The sequence below is a fragment of the Amblyomma mixtum genome, chromosome 10, assembly GCF_055824585.1.
Source record: "Amblyomma mixtum isolate Tamu chromosome 10, ASM5582458v1, whole genome shotgun sequence".
Classification (NCBI taxonomy): Eukaryota; Metazoa; Arthropoda; class Arachnida; order Ixodida; family Ixodidae; genus Amblyomma; species Amblyomma mixtum.
The window spans coordinates 107,775,134-107,798,762 of NC_143021.1; the positions used below are offsets into that span (position 1 = coordinate 107,775,134).

At 46.3% G+C, this 23,629-nt stretch overlaps 2 protein-coding genes across 2 annotated transcripts in view; one reads left to right on the top strand and one right to left on the bottom strand.

Annotated features, from left to right (window-relative positions):
* Positions 1-23,629, top strand: part of LOC149326628 (bestrophin-4-like) — a 291,138-nt gene that overhangs the window by 31,598 nt on the left and 235,911 nt on the right. Inside the window, exon 2 of the mRNA XM_089562633.1 lies at positions 13,399-13,472. Within this exon, the coding sequence (XP_089418759.1) occupies positions 13,402-13,472 (71 nt within the window). The 5' untranslated portion in view covers positions 13,399-13,401. The remainder of the gene's footprint in view (positions 1-13,398; positions 13,473-23,629) is intronic.
* Positions 3,838-5,486, bottom strand: LOC149326629 (uncharacterized). The gene is made up of 3 exons (XM_089564637.1): positions 5,412-5,486; positions 4,370-5,273; positions 3,838-4,127 (listed from the first exon to the last, which is right to left on the bottom strand). The coding sequence occupies exons 1-3, from the start codon at positions 5,484-5,486 to the stop codon at positions 3,838-3,840; spliced, it is 1,269 nt and encodes a 422-aa protein (XP_089420763.1).

Below are 23,629 nucleotides of genomic sequence, written 5' to 3' on the forward strand. Positions count from 1 at the left end.
CTGAAGGGTTCGACCTGCAAACCCGCCCTCCGGTTCGTGACCCTCGGACAACGGTGTTTGCCATGAGATTTCCCTCAACCCCAGTGTCAGTTTGATCCATGTATGTGTTGTTTTTTTCGAAGAGAATCCTCGCGGCTTTTTGGCCGATCCTTCCATCTTTGTATGCCCTCGCTGCAGCCTGAGAATCCGTCACTATCCAGTAACTCAGTCCCTGCCGATTGGCTTCAGTCAGGGCTAGAGCTATGGCGATCTCTTCCGCTGCTTGTGTTGTCCTTGTGCGCACTGATGCACCAGTAATTATCTTCCCATTGGCGTTCACTACTGCTACCGCATGTTGACACTCGGTGAAAGTGCCAGCGCGACCAAGGTCTTTACGACAGACTTTGTGGACAACCCGTTCGGCCACGTGTGTGACGTTTGTGAAAGACTATGGCATTTGCGGGATATTAGACCGGTAAGTGATGCCATGCGGTAGACATTGAGCTTAGTATCTGTTCAGTTGGGTGAAACCGTGGCTCGGGTTTGTGCCTCATGTAGGGCGTCTTTAGTTAAAGAGAAAGTCCCTCTGTTCAGCGTAACCAATGGATATCGCTATCATCCCAAGCCGTTAGGTCTGCCAGGGTTGAACGAAGTGGCTGAGCGTTTGATATCGCCGCGCATACCATTTGTACAAATCAGACGCCTTCTCAATTGGAGGAACGGACAGTTCGGGATAAAAGGACCAGTGGTTAACGTTCCCGTTGAAACTGATGTTTGTTTGTTTGTTTATTGATACTGTTAACCCTATTGAAGGGTCATTACAGGAGTGGTAGAAAAAAAAAGACAGCAAAAATACCAACAAATCTGTCATCAAGCGCATTGTACACGTAACAAGTCATTAAAGAGGACGAGAGAAGTATACACAGTGCCCTATTACATTGTAGAAGAGAGCAACAAAAAACATAATCACGCACACTCAAGAGCATCTACACAGTAAAACACTATATAAAGACACGAAACACAATACACGGACTTAACTCAGTCATGTTAGCACACCGCGCTCCCGGAATAAATAAAAGAGACTAAATTAACCAAAAATGCACTGAGCGAAGAAGATTGAACTACGGAATCGGGAAGCATGTTCCATTCTTTTATTGGTCTGGGGAAGAAACTATATTTAAATGCATCGTTACGAGTTACTGGAGGCGGAATATACATGCTATGGCGATGTCTAGATGATTCATTAGAACGAATGTCGAAATAATCGGTCCTATTGATTTTAATTGCCTTACTGATAGTAAGGAATAGAAACTTGAGCCTGTCGAATTTGGTCCTTAATTCTAACTTGGGAAGGTCTGCAAGGTGACACAGCTCTGAGGGGGAGTGAACTCGGCGATATTTATTAAATATGAATCGAGAGGCTAACCTCTGAATCCTTTCTAGTTTGTTACAGTTTTTTTGCGTGTGAGGATCCCAGACAATTTTAGCGTATTCAATTATAGGTCTGACCAGTGTTCTGTAAGCCAAGTTTTTAATTTCAGGAGTTGTACTATGTAAGTTGCGCCTCGGACTCCACAGCACTTTATTAGCCTTATTGCATGTTTCCTCTACGTGCCTATTCCATCTAAAGTCGCTAGTAAATATTAGTCCCAAATACTTGTGTTCATCTACCCTTCCGAGCACATTATCACGAATATGGTAAGGAAATTCTAAGGTAGCTTTTTTCCTAGTGGTAGACATACAAACAGATTTCGAGGGATTAATGGTCATTTGCCAGTCATCGCACCATTTAGTAATATTGTCTAGGCTATGTTGTATGTTCATTTGATCACTGGGAGAATTTATTCTATTGTAAATGACACAATCGTCGGCGAATAATCTTATAGGGACAGAAACAAGGCTTGGCAAGTCATTAATAAAAATAAGAAATAAAAGCGGTCCAAGGACACTGCCCTGTGGTACACCAGATAAGACCGGTAATAAGCTGGATGTATGTCCGTCTATTTCAACGTACTGATGGCGGCACTCTAAATACGAAGTAAACCATGTCGTTAGCTTGGGATTTTTAAACATAGTATTGATTTTAAGTAGAAGTTTAGGGTGGGAAACTTTATCAAAAGCTTTGGCGAAATCTAGGTAAATTAAGTCCATCTGTCCGCGGGAATTAATCGTTTGTGAAATATCATGAACTAGCTCAACTAACTGTGTAATCGTAGACAAACCTTTACGGAAACCATGCTGCAGTGGTGATAACAAGTTATACGTTTCTAAATAGTTCGATAAGTGTTTGGTCATGATATGTTCTAGTAGCTTAGAGCACGTACTTGTGAGAGAAATTGGTCTGTAATTGCTAAAGTCTGAAGTGTTGCCGGTTTTATGGACTGGCACTATTCTGGCTAGTTTCCATGCGGAAGGGAAGTAACCATTGCTAACAGAGGAAATAAATATTTTCGTAAGGAACTTAGACACCCACTCAGCATATCTGACTAAAAATTCATTAGGTATACCATCTGGTCCGGGGCTTTTTTTTGTGTTAATATTGAGTAACAGGTTCAGAACACCTTCTCCGGTTATCACAATATCTGAAATGGGAGGACGGGTAGAGAAGTCATAATGGCCTGGCAACGTGCCATCATCCTTCGTAAAAACAGAGGAAAACTGAAGGTTGATTTGTTCAGTGCTTTCTTGAGTGTTAACCTCAGCATTTGAACAGTGTTGCTTGGTTGGTGGATTAACATACCTCCGAAATTTCGCCGGTGCCTCGCAAAGAAACTTCCTCAGTGTAACATTAAAAAAACGGTTTTTTGACTCTCTAATTTGGTGTTTCAAGTCATGTCTCATGCGGCGAATACAAGCTGTGTCACCCACATTGCAATTTTGGGAACATGCTTTTCGTTTCCGCTGAATTTTCCTTTTCGAATGGATAATTTCTCTGTTAATCCATGGATTCCTGCGCCTGCTCTTCTTTTTATTCTTTGGTATAAAGTGCTCGATACAATGGGCCACGGCATTGGAAAAGAAACTCCACAAAGCATCAGTGCTCAGTTCTGAGTGGTAGAGGTACATGAATTCATCGAAAGAAGATTCAAGATAATCTAGCACACTGACATCATCCGCGATCTGAAAATTCAAAACCTCTCTTATTAGTTCAGATGATGAGACAGATGGTGACATATTGAATGAAGCTATTGCCATTTTATGATCTGATAATCCGTCCTCAACATGACAATCTCTGAAGTGCCTTATTAAGCCATGAGACACAAAAATTAAATCAAGAATAGATGATGTTGTATCACACAGTCTTGTGAATTCGGTTACTATTTGTACTAAATCATAACAAAATACCAAGTCCAAAAGTTGTTCAGAGCTTGCCACATCCATCTCCCCGGGTGCGTAGGAGCTCCAATTAATTCCCGGTAAATTAAAATCGCCTAGGAGAATTACTCCTTCTCCTCCTCTAATATTTCTTTCCATAAATTCCCTTATATTGGTAATTACGTCAAGTGAGGAATTTGGTGGTCTATATACCACTCCAATATAAACGGTTCGATCGGTAAGCTTAGTTTTGATCCATACCGCTTCATTATCGCCCGATTGATGCAGGACAGTACACAAAACATTTTGCTTGACCAGTATGGCTGCGCCACCACCTCTTCCTGCTCGGTCCTTTCTGAATGCTTTATATCCAGCTGGCACGAACTCGGCGTCCTTTATATTCTTATGTAACCATGTCTCCGTTATAACAATAACGTCAGGTTCATGTTCCATAGCTATTACTTCCAGTGAGTCGGATTTGTTTAATATGCTCCGCGCATTTATATTCACTATCTTAAACTCATTCGGCTTGCTTTGATCGTGTCACTTCTTGCCACTTCCGGTGGTGCTGGCAATTCTGTATCTCTCATTCTTAACTTCGTTCCAGCCATACAGCACGTTGTTCAGTTTTAGTTTATCAAAGACAAGTTTGCCCTTACGGCCATCTTTTCTTTCTTCTGCACTTGAATCCCAAAGCTTTTTCCTAATTTCCACGACTCGTTTGGAGTAATCTTCACTAATGCTTATTCCTGAATCTTTAAGTTTAGTACAATTACTCAAAATTTTTACTTTGTCCCTATAGTCCCCAACTCTGAAGATAATCGGGCGATTTCCTTCGGGGGCCGCCGCGGTGTCTCAGCGGTTATGGTGCTCGGCTGCTGACCCGAAAGACGCGGGTTCGATCCCGGCCGCGGCGGCTAGAATTTCTTTGGAGGAGAAATTCTAGAGGCCCGTGTACTGTGCGATGTCAGTGCACGTAAAAGAACCCCAGGTGGTCGAAATTTCCGGAGCCCTCCACTACGGCGTCTCTCATAGCCTTAGTTGCTTTGGGACGTTAAACCCCATAAAACCAAACCATTTCCTTCGGGTGAATACCTGCCAAGCCTGTGGATGGAACATACACTCACCTTAAGGATATCGCTACAAATTTCTTCGGTCACTTTCTTCATCAATGTCACTTCGTTTTCATTTTCGTCTTCAATTACACCTCTAATAATCAAATTATTTCTTCGAGAACGATTATCTAGTTCATCAACCTGTTTAGCAAGGCGGGACATATCATCATCCCACTTGTCAACAACCGTCTCAATGTTTGCGAGCCTGCTCTGAGTATCATCCAAGGTTTCTAGTTTCCTTTCAATTGCAAGAAGGCGACCTTGCATTTCAAGCATTCTTGTTTGAGAGGAAGCCTGATTAACCTGGACCTCAGTGAGTTTTGACAGAATCTCCTTTTGGTTCTGGATTAGTTCTGTGAACATTTCTTCTGTCACTGGACCGGGATTTTCCTCTACATCGCCGGATAATTTCAATAACAAACCCGCCAACGAGAAACACTGCAAAAAGCAGCGTAGCACAAGGTGTGGACACGGCAACACTATAAGACAGAGGTCGTCGCTATAGAAGCCATATTTCGAATGACTAACCTGCACATACAACGGTACGTTGGGTGACATAGTCTCGACGGTGCCGCCGTGTCCACTGAAGCTGGTCGTCGTCGAGCTCTCATTTATAGGCAGCAGCCGAGCCTTGCTGTGGGCGGTTCCCGTTGTCATCGTGCTCGAGATGTGTGCGCAGTAGGCGGCATCCACGTGCGGCGGCGGCGGCGGCAGCGTGGTGCGGTTTTCCATGAATGATCCGGTGTAATCGCTGTCCGTGCGGAAGCCCGGAGAAGCGTTGACGCTGCTGCGAAGCCGAGAGCGACCATCGTCCCAGATAGCTGTTGTTCCTCCAAAAACGACGTTGATGCTCGCGAAGAACACCTGCACATACAACGGTACGTTGGGTGACATAGTCACGACGGTGCCGCCGTGATCTTGAAGCAGCTCCCACGTGACATTGAAGAGGATAAAGCCATAGTGGTCAGTTTGAAGAGGAGGATGTTCTCAAAGACTACTTACCTGTCGAATGTGGTGTCTCGCGATGTGCTGGCTCCATGGGTTCAGTTGCTCAGAGAGTCCCCGCTCTATAAACATTACGGTGTAAACATAGACGATGCACGGCTATAGAAGGTGTACTCTGCAGTACAAGAGTCGGACGAAGAGCAAAACGTTGATTCTTGTCCACACCTCGAATATTTGGGAGATCCATTGAATGTAGCCATTGCATTAACATTACAGCAACACAGTTTAATATACGATGAACAAATTACGCTAACAATGGCACCAGTCGAGGGCAAGAAACCAGTCAGCATTCTATATGACACTCACGCCGAGGAGTTGTCATTTCCTCAAATTTATCTCGGGCATGCCAGAGACATAGCCCCACAAGCTAGACCAACCCCCTTCTCGATTGCCTCTAGCGAAATTCGGAGAAAAGACAGACGAGGAGCTACACCTATGCATGTGCTTTACATGGCTATGAAGGTCACCGAGTTGCATGAAATCTGACCATGATGTACCGGAACAACACGACGACTACCGCTCTAACTAGGCAGGATGTTGAACACTCTGAAAAGGTGAAGGAATTAATCGACCAAGACATGGGGTTTATGGAAGGTGTACCGAACACCGTCAAGTATTGGCCCGAGGAATGCGAACTCTTACCAATGATTAGGCAACTGGGAAAACCAACTGTGTTTCTAACACTCTCTGCTTCAGAAGTATACTGGTAAGACCTGCTCGCTCATCTAGTAAAGTTTCAAATCAAGCCGGAAGAAATTCAAATTGATGAAGATCAGATGACCAACATGTACGCACCGACATTGTTGAACAACGATCCGGCTGTGTGTGAACATATGATTAGGGTAATTATGAAAATTCTGAGGAATGCCAAGATCAGCCCGTTTCGTCCTCAGCACGTCGTGGAAAGCTTTAAGAGAATAGAGTTTCAACACAGAGGAAGCCCTCACGCTCACCTCCTCTTATGGCTAAATCAAGCGCCTGATGAACAGGTGGAGAATGTCTTCATGCCAAATACTGTACAAATGGCCGATCATCTTCTATCGGTTGATCATGAAGCCCTACAGAGGCCACGTTCTCAGGAACATCAACATACACACACCTGCTATAAAGGTGGACGTAAAAAGTGTCGGTTTCAAGCTCCGTTCTGGCCGATGCCGAAGACCAAAGTGTTGACTTCGTTGCAACAACCATCTGAAAACGATGAGTCGGAAATGAAGCGTTACAATTGGCTTAAGTAGACATTTCAAGCCATGAACGAGAGCCTCGACACGACCGAGTATCGATCGTTTGACGAGGTGTTCAAGCATCACAAAATTAAGTCTTTCGAAGAATACGAAGACGTCTTACGAAGTGGACTGACCAGGCCAATGCTGCTGCTTAAGAGAGATATGGATCAAACGTGTGTAAATCCATTTAACCCTTGGATTGCCTCTGTCCTCAAATCTAACATGGATCTACAGGTGATCCTTGATATCTACGCTTGCGCCTCGTATGTCGTGGAATACGTTAATAAGGCTAACCGTGGAGTGTCCAACTTGAGCAAAGCCATAAAGTCTCTCATTGAGGAAAGCACAGATGCGGAACTTTCGTTTCAAACAGCCATGCGACAACTGGGAATAAAGATGTTGAATGCGGTAGAAATGTCTGCCCAGGAAGCAGCTTGGTTTATCCTGCGCTTTGAAATGTGTGAGACGAGCAGAGATGTCATCTATGTAAACACCCACTGGCCAGAAGAAAGCCATAGAAGTCGCAAGACAAAGGCTGAAATGGAAGAGGAAGGCATCCCTCTCACGAGTACAGTTATATGGCGCAAGACTCCCGTGCAACGGTACGAACAACGGTCGTGGTGGTGGTGAAAACGTTTAATTGTTGAAATAGAGTTTGGGAGCCACAGAGTGGCCCCGCTACATGGTCGGCGTCCCTAGTCCGGGACACCGCATGACAATGCCCCGTCTCTCGCCCGTTTCACCAGAGCCCTTTGGGACTCAAGCGAGGAGCAGTTGAGGAGGGCAGTCTCCCATGCCTTTCTGGAAGGGGTAGGGGGAGGTGGGGATTTTGAGTACATGCCCACACCATGTGGAAGATATCACAGGTCTCCCCACAGTGCGGGCATCGGCCATCCGTGTTTGGATCGTAATGCTTTAAGATTGCAGGACAGAGTAGAGTACCTGTCTGCAGGCGCCTTAAAGTTCGCTCCTCCGTCTTACTCAGCCCCTTTGCAGGGGCCGGGAAAAGACGGTGGATGTCGTTATAACGCGTTATAATTTCCCTGAATCGCAGCAGCGGCTGGTTAGTCTCCGAGCCAGAAGAGCTGGGATGAGGAGCCCGGTGAATAAGCGCTCGGGCAGCCGCGTCAGCGGCCTCATTACCTCGTAAGCCCTGGTGGCCAGGAGCCCAAATGATTCTTTTGGGTGTTGGATCAGTGGCAGTCCGTCTTAGAATACAAGCAGCTAAGGGGGAGCTCTGCCCAGCCAAGTAATGATCACATGCTTTTCGGGAGTCCGTAATGATGATTCTCGAATTGGCGTGGGCGGCAGCAAGCGCTATCGCTACTTCCTCGGCTCGCATTGAATTCGGGGCTCGAAAAGAGAGTCCATCAACGTGCATTTCCTGGTGAACGACAGCGGCCGTGTAAAATCCCGTGGGCGATGGTCCTGCTGCGTGTACATAATATACACCGGGTCGGGAGCCGTGTTGTCTCTCAAGAGCCCGAGCCCGCGCTTGTCGCCTGTTTTCGTGCATGTCGGTGTCCATGTTACGGGGGAGCGGGGAGACCCAGAGCATATGGCGCCACAGTACTGGGATACGCTCCGCCTTCTCTGGAGTGCAGTCGTGTTGGATGTGTAAGCGGTTTAGCAGGTGGCGCCCAGGGGCCGTCTGCATGAGCCGCGTGTATTGGTTCACGAGGTGGGCCTCCCGCAGCTCCTGGTAGGATTTTAGCACCCCCAGTGCCTTGAGTTTGGCATTAGAGGTAGCCACCGGGAGATCCAGGGCTCGCTTAGTTGCCTTGCGGATGATGGCGTCTATTCGCGCCTCGTCTTGCTTAGTAGTGCGGAGATATGGCACGGCGTAGAGGATCCGGCTAGTCACGAAGGCATAGACGAGCCGAAGCGCGTCCCTGCTCCGCAGACCGCCCCGCTTGTTGGAAACGCGGCGGATCATGCGCCCTACCTGTTAGCCTACTCTCTTGAGTTTCACAATGGTGGAGTCCGGTCTGAGTCTGTGGTAAATGAAAAGGCCCAGAATACGGAGCTCCTCCACCTCTCTAATAGGACCTCCTGACAGAGAGATGTGAATTGCTGTCCTATCCTTTGGGCTCGCTCTGACATGCAGGAAATAGACGAGTTGACTTACGCCGAGTTTAAAGTGGAGTACAACATCCCCACCCTAAAGAAGAGGCAGAAACCGGCTATACTGGTGTGCCGAAATTACAGCATAAACGATGCTGATAACTATAAGAGAGAGCATGTTATCCTGTACCTACCATTTCGTAGAGAGCGTGATCTGCTAGACGGAAATGCATTCGTTAAAATGTTCGAAGACAACATAGAGGCCATTATGGCAGTCAAGTAGAAGTACTCTGCTGGAGTAACAATTGCAGAACTGATTGCAGCTTGTGAAAACGTTAATAATAACGACCACACTGATGAACCAAGTGTGCAACAGGTTATAGGAGATAATCGTTTGCCTTCTGCCGTGCCCACAATGGTTGAACTTAACGACAACTCTGATCTGCTTCCCGAAGAGGCCAAAGGAAAACAGAAGGTGGTTTTGAGCCGCGTGCGCGGGAATTCGGAAAAGAGACGACGTTATGGGCTTGAACGATTTCTACGGCCACATGCGAATGCTAAACGAACGACAAGGAATTCTGCTAAGAGAGGTGACTCATCGTGTGACAAATCCAAATTAAAAACCTCTACAGACCTTCTTCACTGAACCAGCTGGTTGTGGCAAGACGTTCACGTTACGATTAATCATGGACGTTTACAATAGGTTCTGTCGCAACAGAAGAATTTCATATGGCGATGGACAAGAAAACAGTGCAATGAATGCATTTGTCACGTGCGCAACAACTGGAAAAGCTGCAGTTGCACTCAACGATGTAACCGTGCACGCAGCCTTCAAGATTGTAATATCAAGCAGGTGGGGAGAAAAGGGGCTCTCATCCAGTGACTTCAACACGTTTCGCAAGCTCTTTAAAGATGTGAAATGCATAATTGTGGATGAGGTTAGCATGCTGTCGTCGGATCTGCTAAGACAAGTAGATGTGCGCCTGAGAGAGATTAGACCCTGAAACATGACCGGGCCTTTCGGAGGATTTGACGTTATCTTCTGCGGGGACCTCAGGCAGCTCCCCCAGTTCGAGCGAGTGAGGTATACGAAGGGCCGCGTAGTGGCGGTAGCGTATACAGTACCGACGTGCTACCGTGGTACAATCTCTCCTACTTTCCTCAAACCGAGGTGGTCCGACAGAGTGACTCAGCTTTCTGTACTGTGCTCACCAAGATAGGAGATGGGAAGGAACTGAATGGCGACGAAATTCAGATGATTCCTGCTAGGCTTGTCACTAGGGGACGAGCAGCCATGCAGTGTCCAACTGCAGTTAGGCTGTTCTTTAGTATCAAAGATGTTGAGGAGTACAACGGAATTGTGGAAGAGTCATGTGAATACAAGAATGACAGTGCCGCTAGACATTTCGTCACTGGACATCGGAGCAGACAAGAAAAACGCGAGGCTCTTCTCAGAGTGGAAGAAATGACAAGGGCTGAGAGTGGCAACTTACCATCATTGGTAACCTTCTGTGTTAACCGTCCCTATATGTTGGTCAAGAACATCGACGTTACAGATGGCTTGGTTAACGGGATGGTTGGCACAGTGATGGAGGTTGGGTTTGAAATTGATGTCTCCCCAAAGAGAGTCTGGTTACAGTGCCCTGAAGGAGTGGGTACACTAATGAAAGCTAAGGTTAGCTACCGTACAGGTATCAAGAGGTATTCGCAGTGGATGCCGATAGAGCCCATCACGATGTCCTTTGCAATGAAAGCTAAAACTTTGAGGCATGTATCCGTAAAGAGGACGCAGTTTCCACTGGTTCCAGCTAGTGCGATGACGATTCGTAAATCGCAGGTAGGGACTTTCGACACCATTGCGTACGATTACGCAAAGACGCATCCGCAAAAACTGGTCTATGTTGCACTTAGTCCAGTGACAAGCCTTAGTGGTTTGTACATCACTAACGCTCAGAAAGACCACGTCTTCTACCGCCATCTTGCTAACCCTGACCGAGCTTTGCAGGCTGAATTTCAGCGCCTCGACAAACACGGCCGGGAAACAGTCCACGCTCGGTGCAGGGCACCACAAACAGACCCCGCCACGGTTCTCACAGTTGCTGCGCTCAATGTCAGATCGCTAATTGGGCACATGGCGGACATGGCGGACACATGGCGGACAAAGACGGCACATGGCGGGCAAAGACGCGTTGCGTTTTGATGCTTACAGAGGTTGGTGTTGCAGCGGGATCACAAACCGTACCAATGCCCAACTTGATCATGGCTGCTTAAGCCAATCGTAGTGACTCTACCAGAAACTCCGGCGTGTGTATTGAAGACGGTATTGAAGCCGTCTAATTTCCTACCGTCGCAGTGGCCAAAGGAGAATCGTGTGGTGTGCGATTAAGTGAAATTGGAATATCTTTACAAGTGGTGTACATGTAGCCAAGCAATACAGTGGACGATGTTTTGCGAGTGGTGTGGAGTGCTATACCAAGCCAAACGGATGGTGAACTGTGTGTGGTTGCTGGAGACTTTAACCGTACTTCGACAACCCTCGATGTGTCTTTCAAAGGCTGCTTTGACTTGGACTTGGTCACGTCTCCCATTGAGCCCACTACGCAATGGGTGACAACTACAGACCTTGTCTATCAGAGACAGGGTGTGCGTTCTGTATACTGCGTAGCAACCACAAGCACAGCTGCTTGCTACTACTCTGATCACCGGGCCATCTTTATGGCTATACAGAAAGTGCAAGACATTGTTTCCATTGAAAAAGAACAAATAAAGAGGTTTTAATAGCCTTGTATAACGATTGTTTAAAATGTCTTTTTTTCCGAAAACCATTAGAGAATGGAACAGACTACCGAGCGATGTTGTGAGTGTGACATCAAATGATGCGTTCTTTCGTTCTTTAATGATGTGATGCGATTGTGATGTGTTCTTTTGAAGTGAGATGTACATGGCGAACGCTTTATGCTTGTAACTCTGCCTGCGAGCGGAGGTGTCATGTGTGCTTCTTTTTTGTACATTGCCTCCCCCCCGCCCACTGTAATGCCACGGCGCTGTGGGTTCCTTACTAAACAAATAAAATAAATAGATTGTACAAGCTGTGTATACCTAAGACAACACGTTTTGGAAAAGCTAGAAAGCTATACCCAAATTGTAACCCTACGTATGAAACCTTAAGCTAAACCACGAGCATCGCCACGAAGCTTTTCGCTTCTACATATCCAGGCTTAACACTTTAGCTAAGCCTCAGCCCAACTTTTTTTGTCTAGTTATCTTCTTTGAGAGGGGAGCAATGCCACGGATCCTCGTGCTATTTGTCCACGCTCATAGCCACCGGCACGCAGCTTTTCATTTGGTTTGTGACGAGAGATGCGACCGGACTTCGCTTGGTTGATGGCGGCCACGTGCAGCTGCTTCCACATTTTCCCAATTATGGCGCGTCGCAAGAGTGGCTGAGTAGATGAACCTCTTTTCAGATATTCCAGCCTCGTTGCATGGCAAGTGCGCGGTGCGAGTGATAGTTCTGGTCGTGTACTCTGAGAGCTGTAGTTGCTTTTGGTCTCGAAGGATCTCGCCAGCTTTAAATTCGGGGCGGCCGAGAGCAGCAGTTGGACGACAGCGTGGCGCGCTTGTTGCCATCGGGTCATTCAGTTTTTGTCGGCATAGGTGAGCCCAATGTGTAGTTTCTTTGGGAGCGCATTTTCGCTGTCTTACTGACTGCTTCTAGAAAGAAGCTTCTAACAATGCCTGGAGGTGCCACCTGGGTACCGTGTTCGCAATTTAAAAGGGAAGCGGCCCTTGTGTGGCGAGTAGACTAGCAGTTGAAACTCTGCCTGCATTAACCACCACAGTGTAGATATTCACGGAGAGGCTTGCTTCGCCGTGCAATGATAACGCGAGACACTGGTGTTGGCGGCAGTTCAGTGCCAAACCACTTTCGGGTTCTAGTCAAAGCTCAGAAAAAACTGTATTTTAGATAAGTACGGAACGCTAAGGCAAAGTGGAGTCATGATGTGAAAGCGCAACACGTGCCTCTTTTTAATCCCCAGAATTGCGCCTCTCACTGCACTTGGTGCGCATTCTGTCAGCCCGCGAACTCCGAGGCGAGGTGACTCCGGACATATTTCCGATGTCCTCTTGGCCGAGGCTCGACACTCTAAACACGAATCAGTCCATGTGGGAGCGAAAGGGAAGAAGCGCACTCACTCTTGGGGTGTGCTCGCCCAGGGTAGATTTCGATCACTAAATACTCTTGGCGACGGAGTCATATACCCACCCGAGAGCGTGGTGACACGATGCCGTCAGCAACGGGAGAAGGCTTTTAAATGCGGCACTGGAGGTCTCGAAGTTAGCAAATAGAGGAGATTGAAACCTCGGGTAAACTCTTTGTAACTGCTAGAACTTGGCCTGTTTTGAAGACGAAATTTGTTCCCGCTGTCAGCCGCAAGTATCCCGTATTTTTAATGATGCAAATCTACCACGCGGCTTGAGCTGAGTGATGCCCTGAAAGGGAGTGCACCAGAAGGCGGCTTTCTCCTTTTCTACTCCCATACCGGCTAACTCGTTACCGAACGGCTCGCCGATCTGTCTTGCACAAAGGCCGCTCCAAAGAAAAAGCACTAACATCACGAGATCACGCGTGCTGATATTCTGCATTCAAGCCCCATGGGAGCTCCTCACCCCCTCTGTTTCTTCCCGCGCAGGCCATGACGGTGACGTACACGGCCGAGGTGGCCACCTCCAGGGGCTTCGGCTGCTTCTGGAGGCTGCTCCTCAGGTGGGCCTTCTCGCTCCTGAAACTTGATTCTCTACAGGCTGCTATTGAGTTCGTCAGCCAAGGGCTTGTCTCGGATACGCAGTGTCACCTTCTATGTTCATTATTCACAACAGCGCACGAAACACGGACAAAAGGGGGGAGAATCGACAACACAAGCGCTCCCCCCCCCTCCCCACTTTTGTCCGTGTTTCGTGCGCTGTTGTGAATAATGAACAAGTACCAACTCGCCCCCTTCTATGGCTCCGAGGAGGCATCGCAGAGAATCGCCGCCGCTCGACCCACCGAAGGGCATTAGTGGCCGCCCCTGTTGTATGCTTTCTCGGGAGCTCATTTTATGTGTTGTGGCCCAGAACAAAATCTTTGTGCCGCGTCTGTACAGTGGTTTAACTTGAGCATAATAAACTATCAGTGCAGCGTATACCATCACCGCGGCGTCATGTGCACATTGGCGGCTGGCAGCCCCAGTAACAGGGGTGGATATGGGGGGGGGGGGGGGAGGGGTTAATTTGAGCCATTTATTTCTTCGTTTCGTTCGCAAAAAAATGGGGGCTTCGGCATGATTTTCCGACGCAAATTCTCTTGATTTTCCTGGTTCCCCTCGTAACAATTTCCGCTGCTCGTATAGACGGTATACGCTATGCTGAAGCCTCGGTTATTATTTCTATAAAGCACAAGCTGTGCTCGCTCTACATGAACAAAAGGCAGAACTGCTTGGATAAGGCAAGGAGGAGAGGATGCATAGAGTAACGAAAACGACACCTCGGGTGCAGACACAGTCGTATTCGCGCAGTTCTACCTATTACTGAAATGAGCCAACTGGCCTGGAAGAACGCTCTACTCCAGACGGACTCCCTGATGTGCCCCGTATTTGCTTTGACCTTGATTCGTCCTTGTTTCGTGAATCTGGCGCGAATCTACGAGTCTTGGAACCGGCTCCCTGTCGCCGCTCGGCCTCAGCCGGCGTGGCGACACGCAGCGACGCGGCAAATCGCACGCAGTGAAAAGCGAACCGACCAGTGGATTCGAACTCTTGACGCTGATTACTCAGCTAATATAACGTTGAGCGCCATTCCCCTAATTTGGTATCTATATTTGCGCATTCGAATATGGTGTTTGATATAATTCGAAGCTTTTGCAGAAATAAAAAAGATATTTTCTTTAAAATATTTATTCTAAGCTGTCAATCATTTTGCTCTTCATATTTCATAGCGATTTTAAAGTAGATGTTTCTTTTGAAAGCCACACTCTAATTAAGTTGCTATACTAAATCTTCTCCAAGCAGCGAAGAGGTGAAAACTTGTTGCATCATTTTTGAATACATTGGCAACACATATGTGAGTCGGTAATTATTCAGATCGTTCTGATTTCTCCCTAAGAGAATTATTGGCTTCTTTGCAACCTTCAATGTCACGGATTATTTCACTTCAATTCAATAGCTTGGATCTGTGGGAAAGCGGGCTGTCGATAATGTGGGTTGTAATTTTACACTTACACATTGCTTGATTTCGGAGATCATGTACTCTATAAGCATTATTAGTCTTTACTCAGGGGCAGATTCCTTCCCCTGTTGTAGGAGACCCTATAATGTGCACTTTAAGCATTGACTTCATTTACATTTTAAATCATTATGACAGGGCGTTGGGACTAGAAGCTTGGAGTGCTCAACAGCGATCATCGAAAGAGAGAACGTAGGAAAAATGGTCGGCTGGCTGTAACGTGATGCTGACCTGCTACTCGACACGGGAGAAGCGGGAAGGAAGGAGAGTGCAAATGGAAGATGACGATGCAGTGAACCCGGACAGTGGAGACTGCGATGCAGGCACTGGCTGCCATTAGCCTCTTAGCCTCTCGCATAGCTTCGATGCGAGCTCACGCTGTTATCGTTGTTATTATTATAATTATGTTATTATTAGAAACGCGGGGTGTTCAACAGTGCTTGCAGCAAAACATGCGATGAAGCTCCGCCTTCAGTTCGCAAAGCATCAGATTACTGCTGTACCACATAATGGCGAAATTGCTTTAGGAAATTAATTAAAACACATAACCAGTTACTTTCCAAGAAATCTCGCAGAAATAATAAAATTAGAATACAAATTGCTGCTTTTAAAAAGTAATCACATTACGTTACAATTACTTTCCAAAAGTAATGAAAATGGTTTCTAAATTACTCTGATTAATTATTAACTAGTTTTATTATTTATTTATTATTATTTATAATTGTTTTTATTTATTAGTTTTATTAATTTTATTAATTAGTTTAAACGCATAAAAAGCTTCTCATTGGTCATAGTTTGTAGAAAACTTTTATATTTCTATGTTTGCACCGCCACTGAGCTCCAAAGCGGGCGTCGGAAATTTTGCCCCTCTTTGAAGAAAGGTAATAATCGTAGTCCATTGAACAGCGGCTTTGCTGACGTTGATGAGGTCAACTTACTTGCGAAATTTGTATAATTGCTCGCATAACTTGAAACAGAAGTTCATCGCTTAATGCGTGATGCGGTCCCACTCTCTCGATTTTGAAAAAAATTGTCGTTCGCGTAAAGAGCGGCAGTGCATCGGCTGCTTGTTCACGCTGATCGTCCCGGAATGCATCGGGTCAGAGACAAGCTGCAAACTCCGCTGTTCAACTGACTCGTTCTGGAGGCACGTTGGCGGAAATAAATTGCGTGTCCAAGTGACGCCTATGGTGCACTTGAGTTATAAATAGGGCTTCAAATCCAACCACAGAAGCTAGTCTTCCCGAAAACTCCCAACCAAGTTTGCAGATGCACATTGAGACTTCTTGTCGGAGCAGCGACGTGACAATATATGTGAAGCAGTCTAGAGGGAAGTACTCGCTCAGAGAGAGATAGTTTTATTTAGCCCTTAAAAATTTTGTCGGCTGGTTCGCCCAAGTGTGGGCGAACCCCTTATGTAATACCCCTCGTGGGTCTTTAAGGTAATAAAATGAAATGAAAATGAAAACCAGCGTCGGAGGCGGCTCTTTAAGCTTAGCCTATCTCTGACGAGGGAAACCTCTGTGGGCCAACTCTACTGTCGTTGTGCGTGGCTCAGGTCTATATTTGAATACCGTTCGAGTTGATGGGGCAGTTCCAGATCGTGTGTAAGAGGTCGCGAGACACGCTGGCCTCTTGTCGGAATGTCTAACCAGATATATCTATAGCTGGGTTTGGGAGGGTGCCAGCCTCCACATCGTGGCCTGCTCACGTGTCTGCGTGGCGATCTCAGCCCACGAGGGGGTGCGGCGGGACGAGATGGTGGACGCCCCTCACTTCCACCTCACACGCTGCCCCATACGGGGAAGTAATAGAACACTACAAACTAAGCAGGCGCCGGCTCGCTCAAGCACTCGCAGTGCGTCTGCACGTGGCTGCACTGTGGCATACCACGGTCATGGAGCTCTCCTGGGGGCCATGGAGGAAAAGCTGGTGCAGGGTTGCCAGGTCCTAAACTCGAAACAGAGCCACAGAAATCACAAAAGTAGACGAAAAGTAGCCAATGTGTCGCCGAAGTGTCAAAAGTAGCCAAAAAAGCGCCGAAGTTGCAGAAAACCGGCAGCAAAAGCATGAAATTCCCAAGAAATTTATCATTCTTGCGAGATGCAAGTTAACAGTGGATGCGAATGACTTTTAAGTGTAATACCATCGCTAATCAAATCAGTGAAAATACATAAACATCGCGAGGAATTTCTGAAGGGAGTGTTGGAAAAGTAGCCAGAAGGGGTTTTCTTTTCTGCAGAGAAGAAATGTTTTCGGTTCCTAAGCCGGTGCCATAACAGTTTGAATTCCCATATAAATATGGCATGCCCGGCATTGTTCTTTGCACGAAATTTCTTCACTTCTCTGAAAGCAAGGGCATGATTCCATGCGCCTATTTCTTTTTCCGTTTTCCTCCTGTGGTCTTGCTTCAGCTTTCCTGAGGAAGAAACAGACTGCTGTCAACGTGCAGTGAATATGTATTGAAGGCATAGAAAGCAGGGTTGCCAGGTCTGGCTCTTCTTGGAGACAACAGTCTGAACTTGCGATAGTCCGAAACTCCGCCTCCGCTGTTCCTCCATCTCCAATCACTGAATGCGCCTCAGCTAAATAGGGAAGTGACTTGCTACTCTGCTGATGTACCTCGTTTCTTCAACTGACTGCCGATTCAAAGCTCGTTGATCGGCCGCACATGCCAGGCCGACAGCCACTTGTATGATGCTGAGAATTACAATCGCGGTTAAAATTTTTCAGGGCACATGGTTTCTTTTTATCTGATTAGCAGGGAACGGGGAAGACGAAAAAGTTTTGAAACATGATGATGAAAACGCTTCGTATCGTACAGCGATATGGATCTTCAGGGGAGCCGTAAGTGCCCCAGTTTACGGATGAAAAGCAACCCTTGTGACCTGCAAAAATATGAACAAAGCTGTGCTTTCTATGCCTTCCATACATATGTACTGCACCTGGCGATCAGTCTGTTTTTTTCCCAGGAAAGCTGAAGAAAGATCACAGGAGAAAAACGGAAAAAGAAATAGGCGCATCAAATCATGCCCTTGTTTAAAGATAAATGAAGAAATTTCGTGCAAGAAACAATGCCACGTATGCCATATATACAGGGCGTCCCAGCTAACTGGGACCAAGTTTAAAAAAAAAATAGCTAAGCGTTCTTCAGAACTGAAATCAAGTGGATGTTAGGGTTTATCTAAAGCTACAACACCATTTTTTTTATAGAAGAACTGCAGATTGGGCTAGTTGGTGTCGATTCATAGTGATGGTTCAACAGCGCAAACACACACAGACCAAGAAGGAGACAAGACACACACAGCGCTGAACTTACAACTGATTTTTTATTAGGAAGAAGCATGTCATAATATGTCATAATATGTCATAATTTTTTTTTTCGCTCGTCCTATTTTGAATAATTAGCCGAGATAAATAAATTAACTTTTGTAAATATAGCTTGAAACCTTCAGGCGTAAATAGGAAAATTTTGGAGCTCCAGAAATATTGTCCAACCCAGACACTTCCAGCGAGATAGACTTAGCGTGGCCGTTTTTATTCGCCATAAACGAAATCCCGCGGAGTTTAAAAAGTGCTACGTGGTAGCGCGCTGCGTGCGTCCGAATGCGCCGCGATTACAGCGCCCTCATCCGTGCTTTGTAAAAAGCACCACTCGCTTCGCGCCATTTGCGCGGCCCAACACAGGGCTTCGCGTTGTGCCTGGTTCCAGGATAGGGCGCCAGTGGTTAAGGTTCTGGCTTAGGGACACAGATTATTTCTCCTCTGGAGAGAAGAAAAACTCTCCTGGTTACTTTCATCACATTTTCTCCCCCTTTAGGAATTCCTCGCGCGTTTCCGTGCTTCTGTCCTGTGATTTTCATGCATTTCCTTTCATTCGATTAGCGATGCTTTAGTACTTCAAAGTTAGTCGCATTCAGCACCATACAAGAATTGTAAATTTCCTGCGAATTTTATGCTTCTGGTGACGCTTTTTTTGCAACCTTGGCGCTATTTTTGGCTACTTTTTTAATGGCGGCACGTTGGCTACTTTTTGGCAACTTGTGTGACTTCAGTGGCTCTTTTTCGAGTTCAGGACCTGGGAACACTGATCTGGTATGGCTTATTGGGGTTTAACGTCCCAAAGCGACTGAGGCTATGAGGGACGCCGTAGAGAAGGGATCCGGAAATTTCGACCACCTGGGGTTCTTTATATAACGCGCACTGACATCGCACAGTCTACTTGCGCGCGTACGGCAGACACTGCTAGTGACTCCTTTCTGTTGCACGGTTTCACTGCGCACCCATTCACTTGTCCACCTCTTACGCAGAGATGCCTAGGATAAGGACAAATTATGGTCGTCAAGCACTGTCTTTTCAAGTTATCAGAATTCTCAATAGAAGAGATATAAATATTAATTACAGGAAACCCTTCTCCACTTTCAAAAATGAATGTAAGGGAGCTCTTCTCTGTAGCGATGTCACCTGTAGCAATCGCTAAAGTTTCTTATGCAAGCATGTTGTAGTCCATTTTTTTTTCTTCACAGTTACTGATTCTGTGTTCGCATCTCTGTACTCTTGTTTGTGCTTATATGTCCATGATGCCTTGTTTTTCAGTCGGCTAGAATAAGCCTTAAGTACAACTTTGTCATTTGATGTAGTGTTTCATGTATGTCTTGGTCTTTGTTTCTTATTTATATACTCATCGTACATTTATGATGCAAATTTTTGCCAAGCGCTTCTGTCTTTTTTTGCTGAGTGTGTATGTATTTTCTTCTGTATGTATTTTCTTCCGTATGTATTTTCCTCTGTACAACGCTTACTTTTGTGCCTACTTTCTTGGATTTTGTTTTTTTTTCTTCCTTATCAACGATGCTGTTTTGTACCGGCCGCCGGACTTTTATAATTTGTAATTTGTATGTTTGTTTGTCACGTAATAGGGGGCTGAGGCCCTGTCAGGCAACATTTTGCCTTTAGCCTCAGCCCCTTCTTAGGCAAACGTCTAAGCAACAAATAAAAAGAAAAAAATTACGCCATTCATTCTGGACCATGACATCTTCCATCGGTCTTCGGCACTTCACGTTCGTTACAGCGCGGCGTCTTAAATACAGCGACGATGGCTTTAATTTGTGCGTACAACGAGCAGGCAGCCGCGCAAGCGAGTTTATACTCCAGTCGGCAGTTTGAACGGGACATTTTCTGTCTGCATGATCAAATTGCGTTTTTCCATCTCGCTGTGTTAATCGGGTTCAAAAGGCACGTGTTTATATTATCACGTAGTGGTGACTGCAGTCCGGAGCGCAGGGAAACAGCGAGGATGGCTTCCAAAGGAAACTCTTTGTTTAGGGCTGACTTGCGCCCGCAAAGAACTGAATCACTCGGCTGCGGCGTAGCAACTGGCGTGCTCGGCGGTCGTCAGACAGAATGCCCACCGCTGTTGGCCGTGCTCTTTTTAAAGCTGATAGCGAACTTTTGCGATAAAGCTTGGGAAGTTACCAGAACAGAATTCTTTTTGCGCACAAAAAGACGACACAATAAGACAAGGGAGACAGGACGGAGCGCAAACTTTCAGCTGTTTTTTTCAGGAAAAGTACATGATATTAATACCAACAAAAGGGTAATCGTAAATGCCACGAGCAAGCCAAATACCCGGGAAAGGCACACAGGAAGGGCACAGGTGACTCACCTCTTATCTAATTTATCTAGAAAGGCAAAATCTTTGTCATGCAGTGTCACGGATGGTGTGCTAACAAATGAGCTACCGCTTTTCCTAATATGGTAGGCCTCAGCCAATTCTCGCGTAAGCGTGTCAGTGCTCCTGCACAAGATGCTAGTGCCTTGGAACCTTACATCACACGTTGGTTTTTTTGCTTTCTCTTTTTTGTCATTTTCCTTTCCACACTCATTGATGTGTGCCGGCAGGTGTGGACCGGTACCGTTCCTCAAGGAGAAATTGTGTTCCCTCAAGAGCTCATTAACACATCGGCCGAACTGCCCAATGTATACCTTCCCACACTTCAACGGAATTTTGTACACTACCTCCTTCTCACACTTCACAAACTGGTTCGCATGTTTCATTTTGCAGTCTGAGTTGTTGCTACTATAATCTGAACGAACAAACGTAGCGTTTAAACAGGACACAGAAAGATGAGGACAGGACGGGGCTACCGTCTTCATGACCGTAGCCTTGTAAACAGTCTTCATGACCGGTGGCTATTCCTCCCACCAGATTTTTCTAGATTATCACAGTTTTGCCATTCTTTCAAGTTTGCGCATGCGTGTCTTTGCTCGACAAGGGATGCGTTTTTCGTTTATCGATTTCATTCAGTTGTAAGTTGTAGCCCCGTTCTGTCCTCATCTTTCTGTGTCCTGTTTAAACGCTACGTTTGTTCGTTCAGATTATGTATGACCAACTGGCCCCACAGTGTACTCTGTTGTTGCTACTATCCCGCGAAACTAGGCGACACAGTGAATCAAACATGCGAACCAGTTTGTGAAGTGTGAAAAAAAGGTATTGTACAAAATTCCGTTGAAGTGTGGGAAGGTATACATTGGGCAGTTCGGCCGATGTGTTAATGAGCTCCTGAGGGAACACAATTTCTCCTTGAGGAACGGTACCGGTCCACACCTGCCGGCACACATCAATGAGTGTGGAAAGGAAAATGACAAAAAAGAGAAAGCAAAAAAACCAACGTGTGATGCAAGGTTCCAAGGCACTAGCATCTTGTGCAGGAGCACTGACACGCTTGCGCGAGAATTGGCTGAGGCCTACCATACTAGGAAAAGCGGTAGTTTATTTGTTAGCACACCATCTGTGACACTAGTAAGGTGGAAAGTTGGGCGAGTTGAATCTTATTCATGAAGAAGTTAGCGCCAAAAACGAGGACTAAAGTAGGAGAGAAGACACAACACGAGCGCTGAAGTAAATCAAAAAGAAAACATGCATGATATCGTCAAGATAAACTTTAGAGGGCGATACATCTGAAGAGTGCTGAGGGTGCAAAAGGTAGCTCGTGTTGTGTCTTCTCTCCTACTTTAGTCCTCTTTTTGGCGCTAACTTCATCATGGATCTGTGACACTGCATGACAAAGATTTTGGCTTTCTAGATAAATTAGATAAGAGGTGAGTCACCTGTGCCCTTCCTGTGTGCCTTTCCCGGTTATTTGGCTTGCACGTGGCATCTACGATTACCCTTTCTTTTTTGGTATTAATATCATGTACTTTTCCTCAAGAAACAGCTGAAAGTTTGCGCTCCGTCCTGTCTCTCTTGTCTTATTGTGTTATATTTGTGTGCGCAAAAAGAATTCTGAGAATGAACTAACCAGCCCCACAATGCATATTACTGGAGTTATTCTGCAACAACGTAGAATCGGCTCCGCCTGGATGCGATCAATCGAGATAAATCTAGGCGCGTCTTGCGTCACAAAACAAAGCGATAAAGCCGCGTGCCGGCCGCTTTGGAGAATGAAAAAACAAACACTAAAAGGTTTGCGCTAGTATATTCGCCATTACTGATAAACATTACGGCTATTGCGCATCTGCCAGATTGCAACAGTTAGCGAATTTTCCCCAAGAAAACTGCGAAAACATTTCAGGGTACACATCACGCCCCGCACTTAAGTGTAACAGCTAATGTTACCTGGTCGAAGTAGATAAAGGTGCGCCATTGTCGGCGAAGTAACGCTGGTACTCGGCTATGCGCGAGCGTTCCCCCACGTAAGCTCATTGCTGCTGGCAAGTAAAAATTAGGAATGCGAGCAAGATATTTACTACGCCGAGAAATCTAGGGAGGGAAATATAATAACACTGAATATCATACGCGCTGAAGCAGCTTTCCTTTCACTCTAAGAGGGTTAACTGCTGAGCTAGTTGCTTTTCAGACATTGCGGTGTTTATTTGGCGAGGTGTAATAGATCTTAATAGTTGGACGAATACGAAGGCAATCAATTTCTTTTGGAATAGCGAATTAATATGGATGGTTTTATTTCCGGCACCTCTCTTCAAAATAACCCCCAAAATGTTATGTTCATACAGGACTACCGATAATTACGTTCAGTAACACGTTCTGCTGGGCGAGTTGGTTCATCTTGTTAAAGTAAAAGGTTTTAGCGCAAAAAACGACTAAGAAAGTGTCGTGTCCGGTCGCTGTGTTGAATGCAGCGAAAGACGCACACGGTACTTTTAGACTTCGTTTATTTAAAGCCGATGAGGGTGCGACCAGCGTCGACCGAGGCAGGAGCCGAACTGGCCGCCCGAAGAAAGGGGGGAGCGGAGAATCGTCCACGGGAGGGAGTGGCTTCCCAGAACAGGAGGAGGGTGCGGGGGCGCACCGTGGGGGGGCATCTGGTGACAGCGTGCGACGAGGGGCAAGTGTCGTTAGGAGGAGGATTGAGTGGTCGTTAGGAGGAGGATGCGAACTGTCGTTAGGAGGGGAATGCGAGTGGTCGTTAGGAGGGGGCGCACACACACAAAAGCAATATGGGGACACAACACTTCCTTCCCCCTTAGAAAGTTGCCTGGTATCGTGCAGGGGGTCGGCGCTCACGCGTGGAGGCGCGCTGGCTTTGTGCGCTCGGGGGAGAAACACTTGTAGGCTGGCTGTTGTTCGCTGTGTCTCCTGGGTCTGTCCTGGGCGAAGTCTCTTCTTCCGGGAAGAGATGCCAGGCTATGTGGGAAAATGGT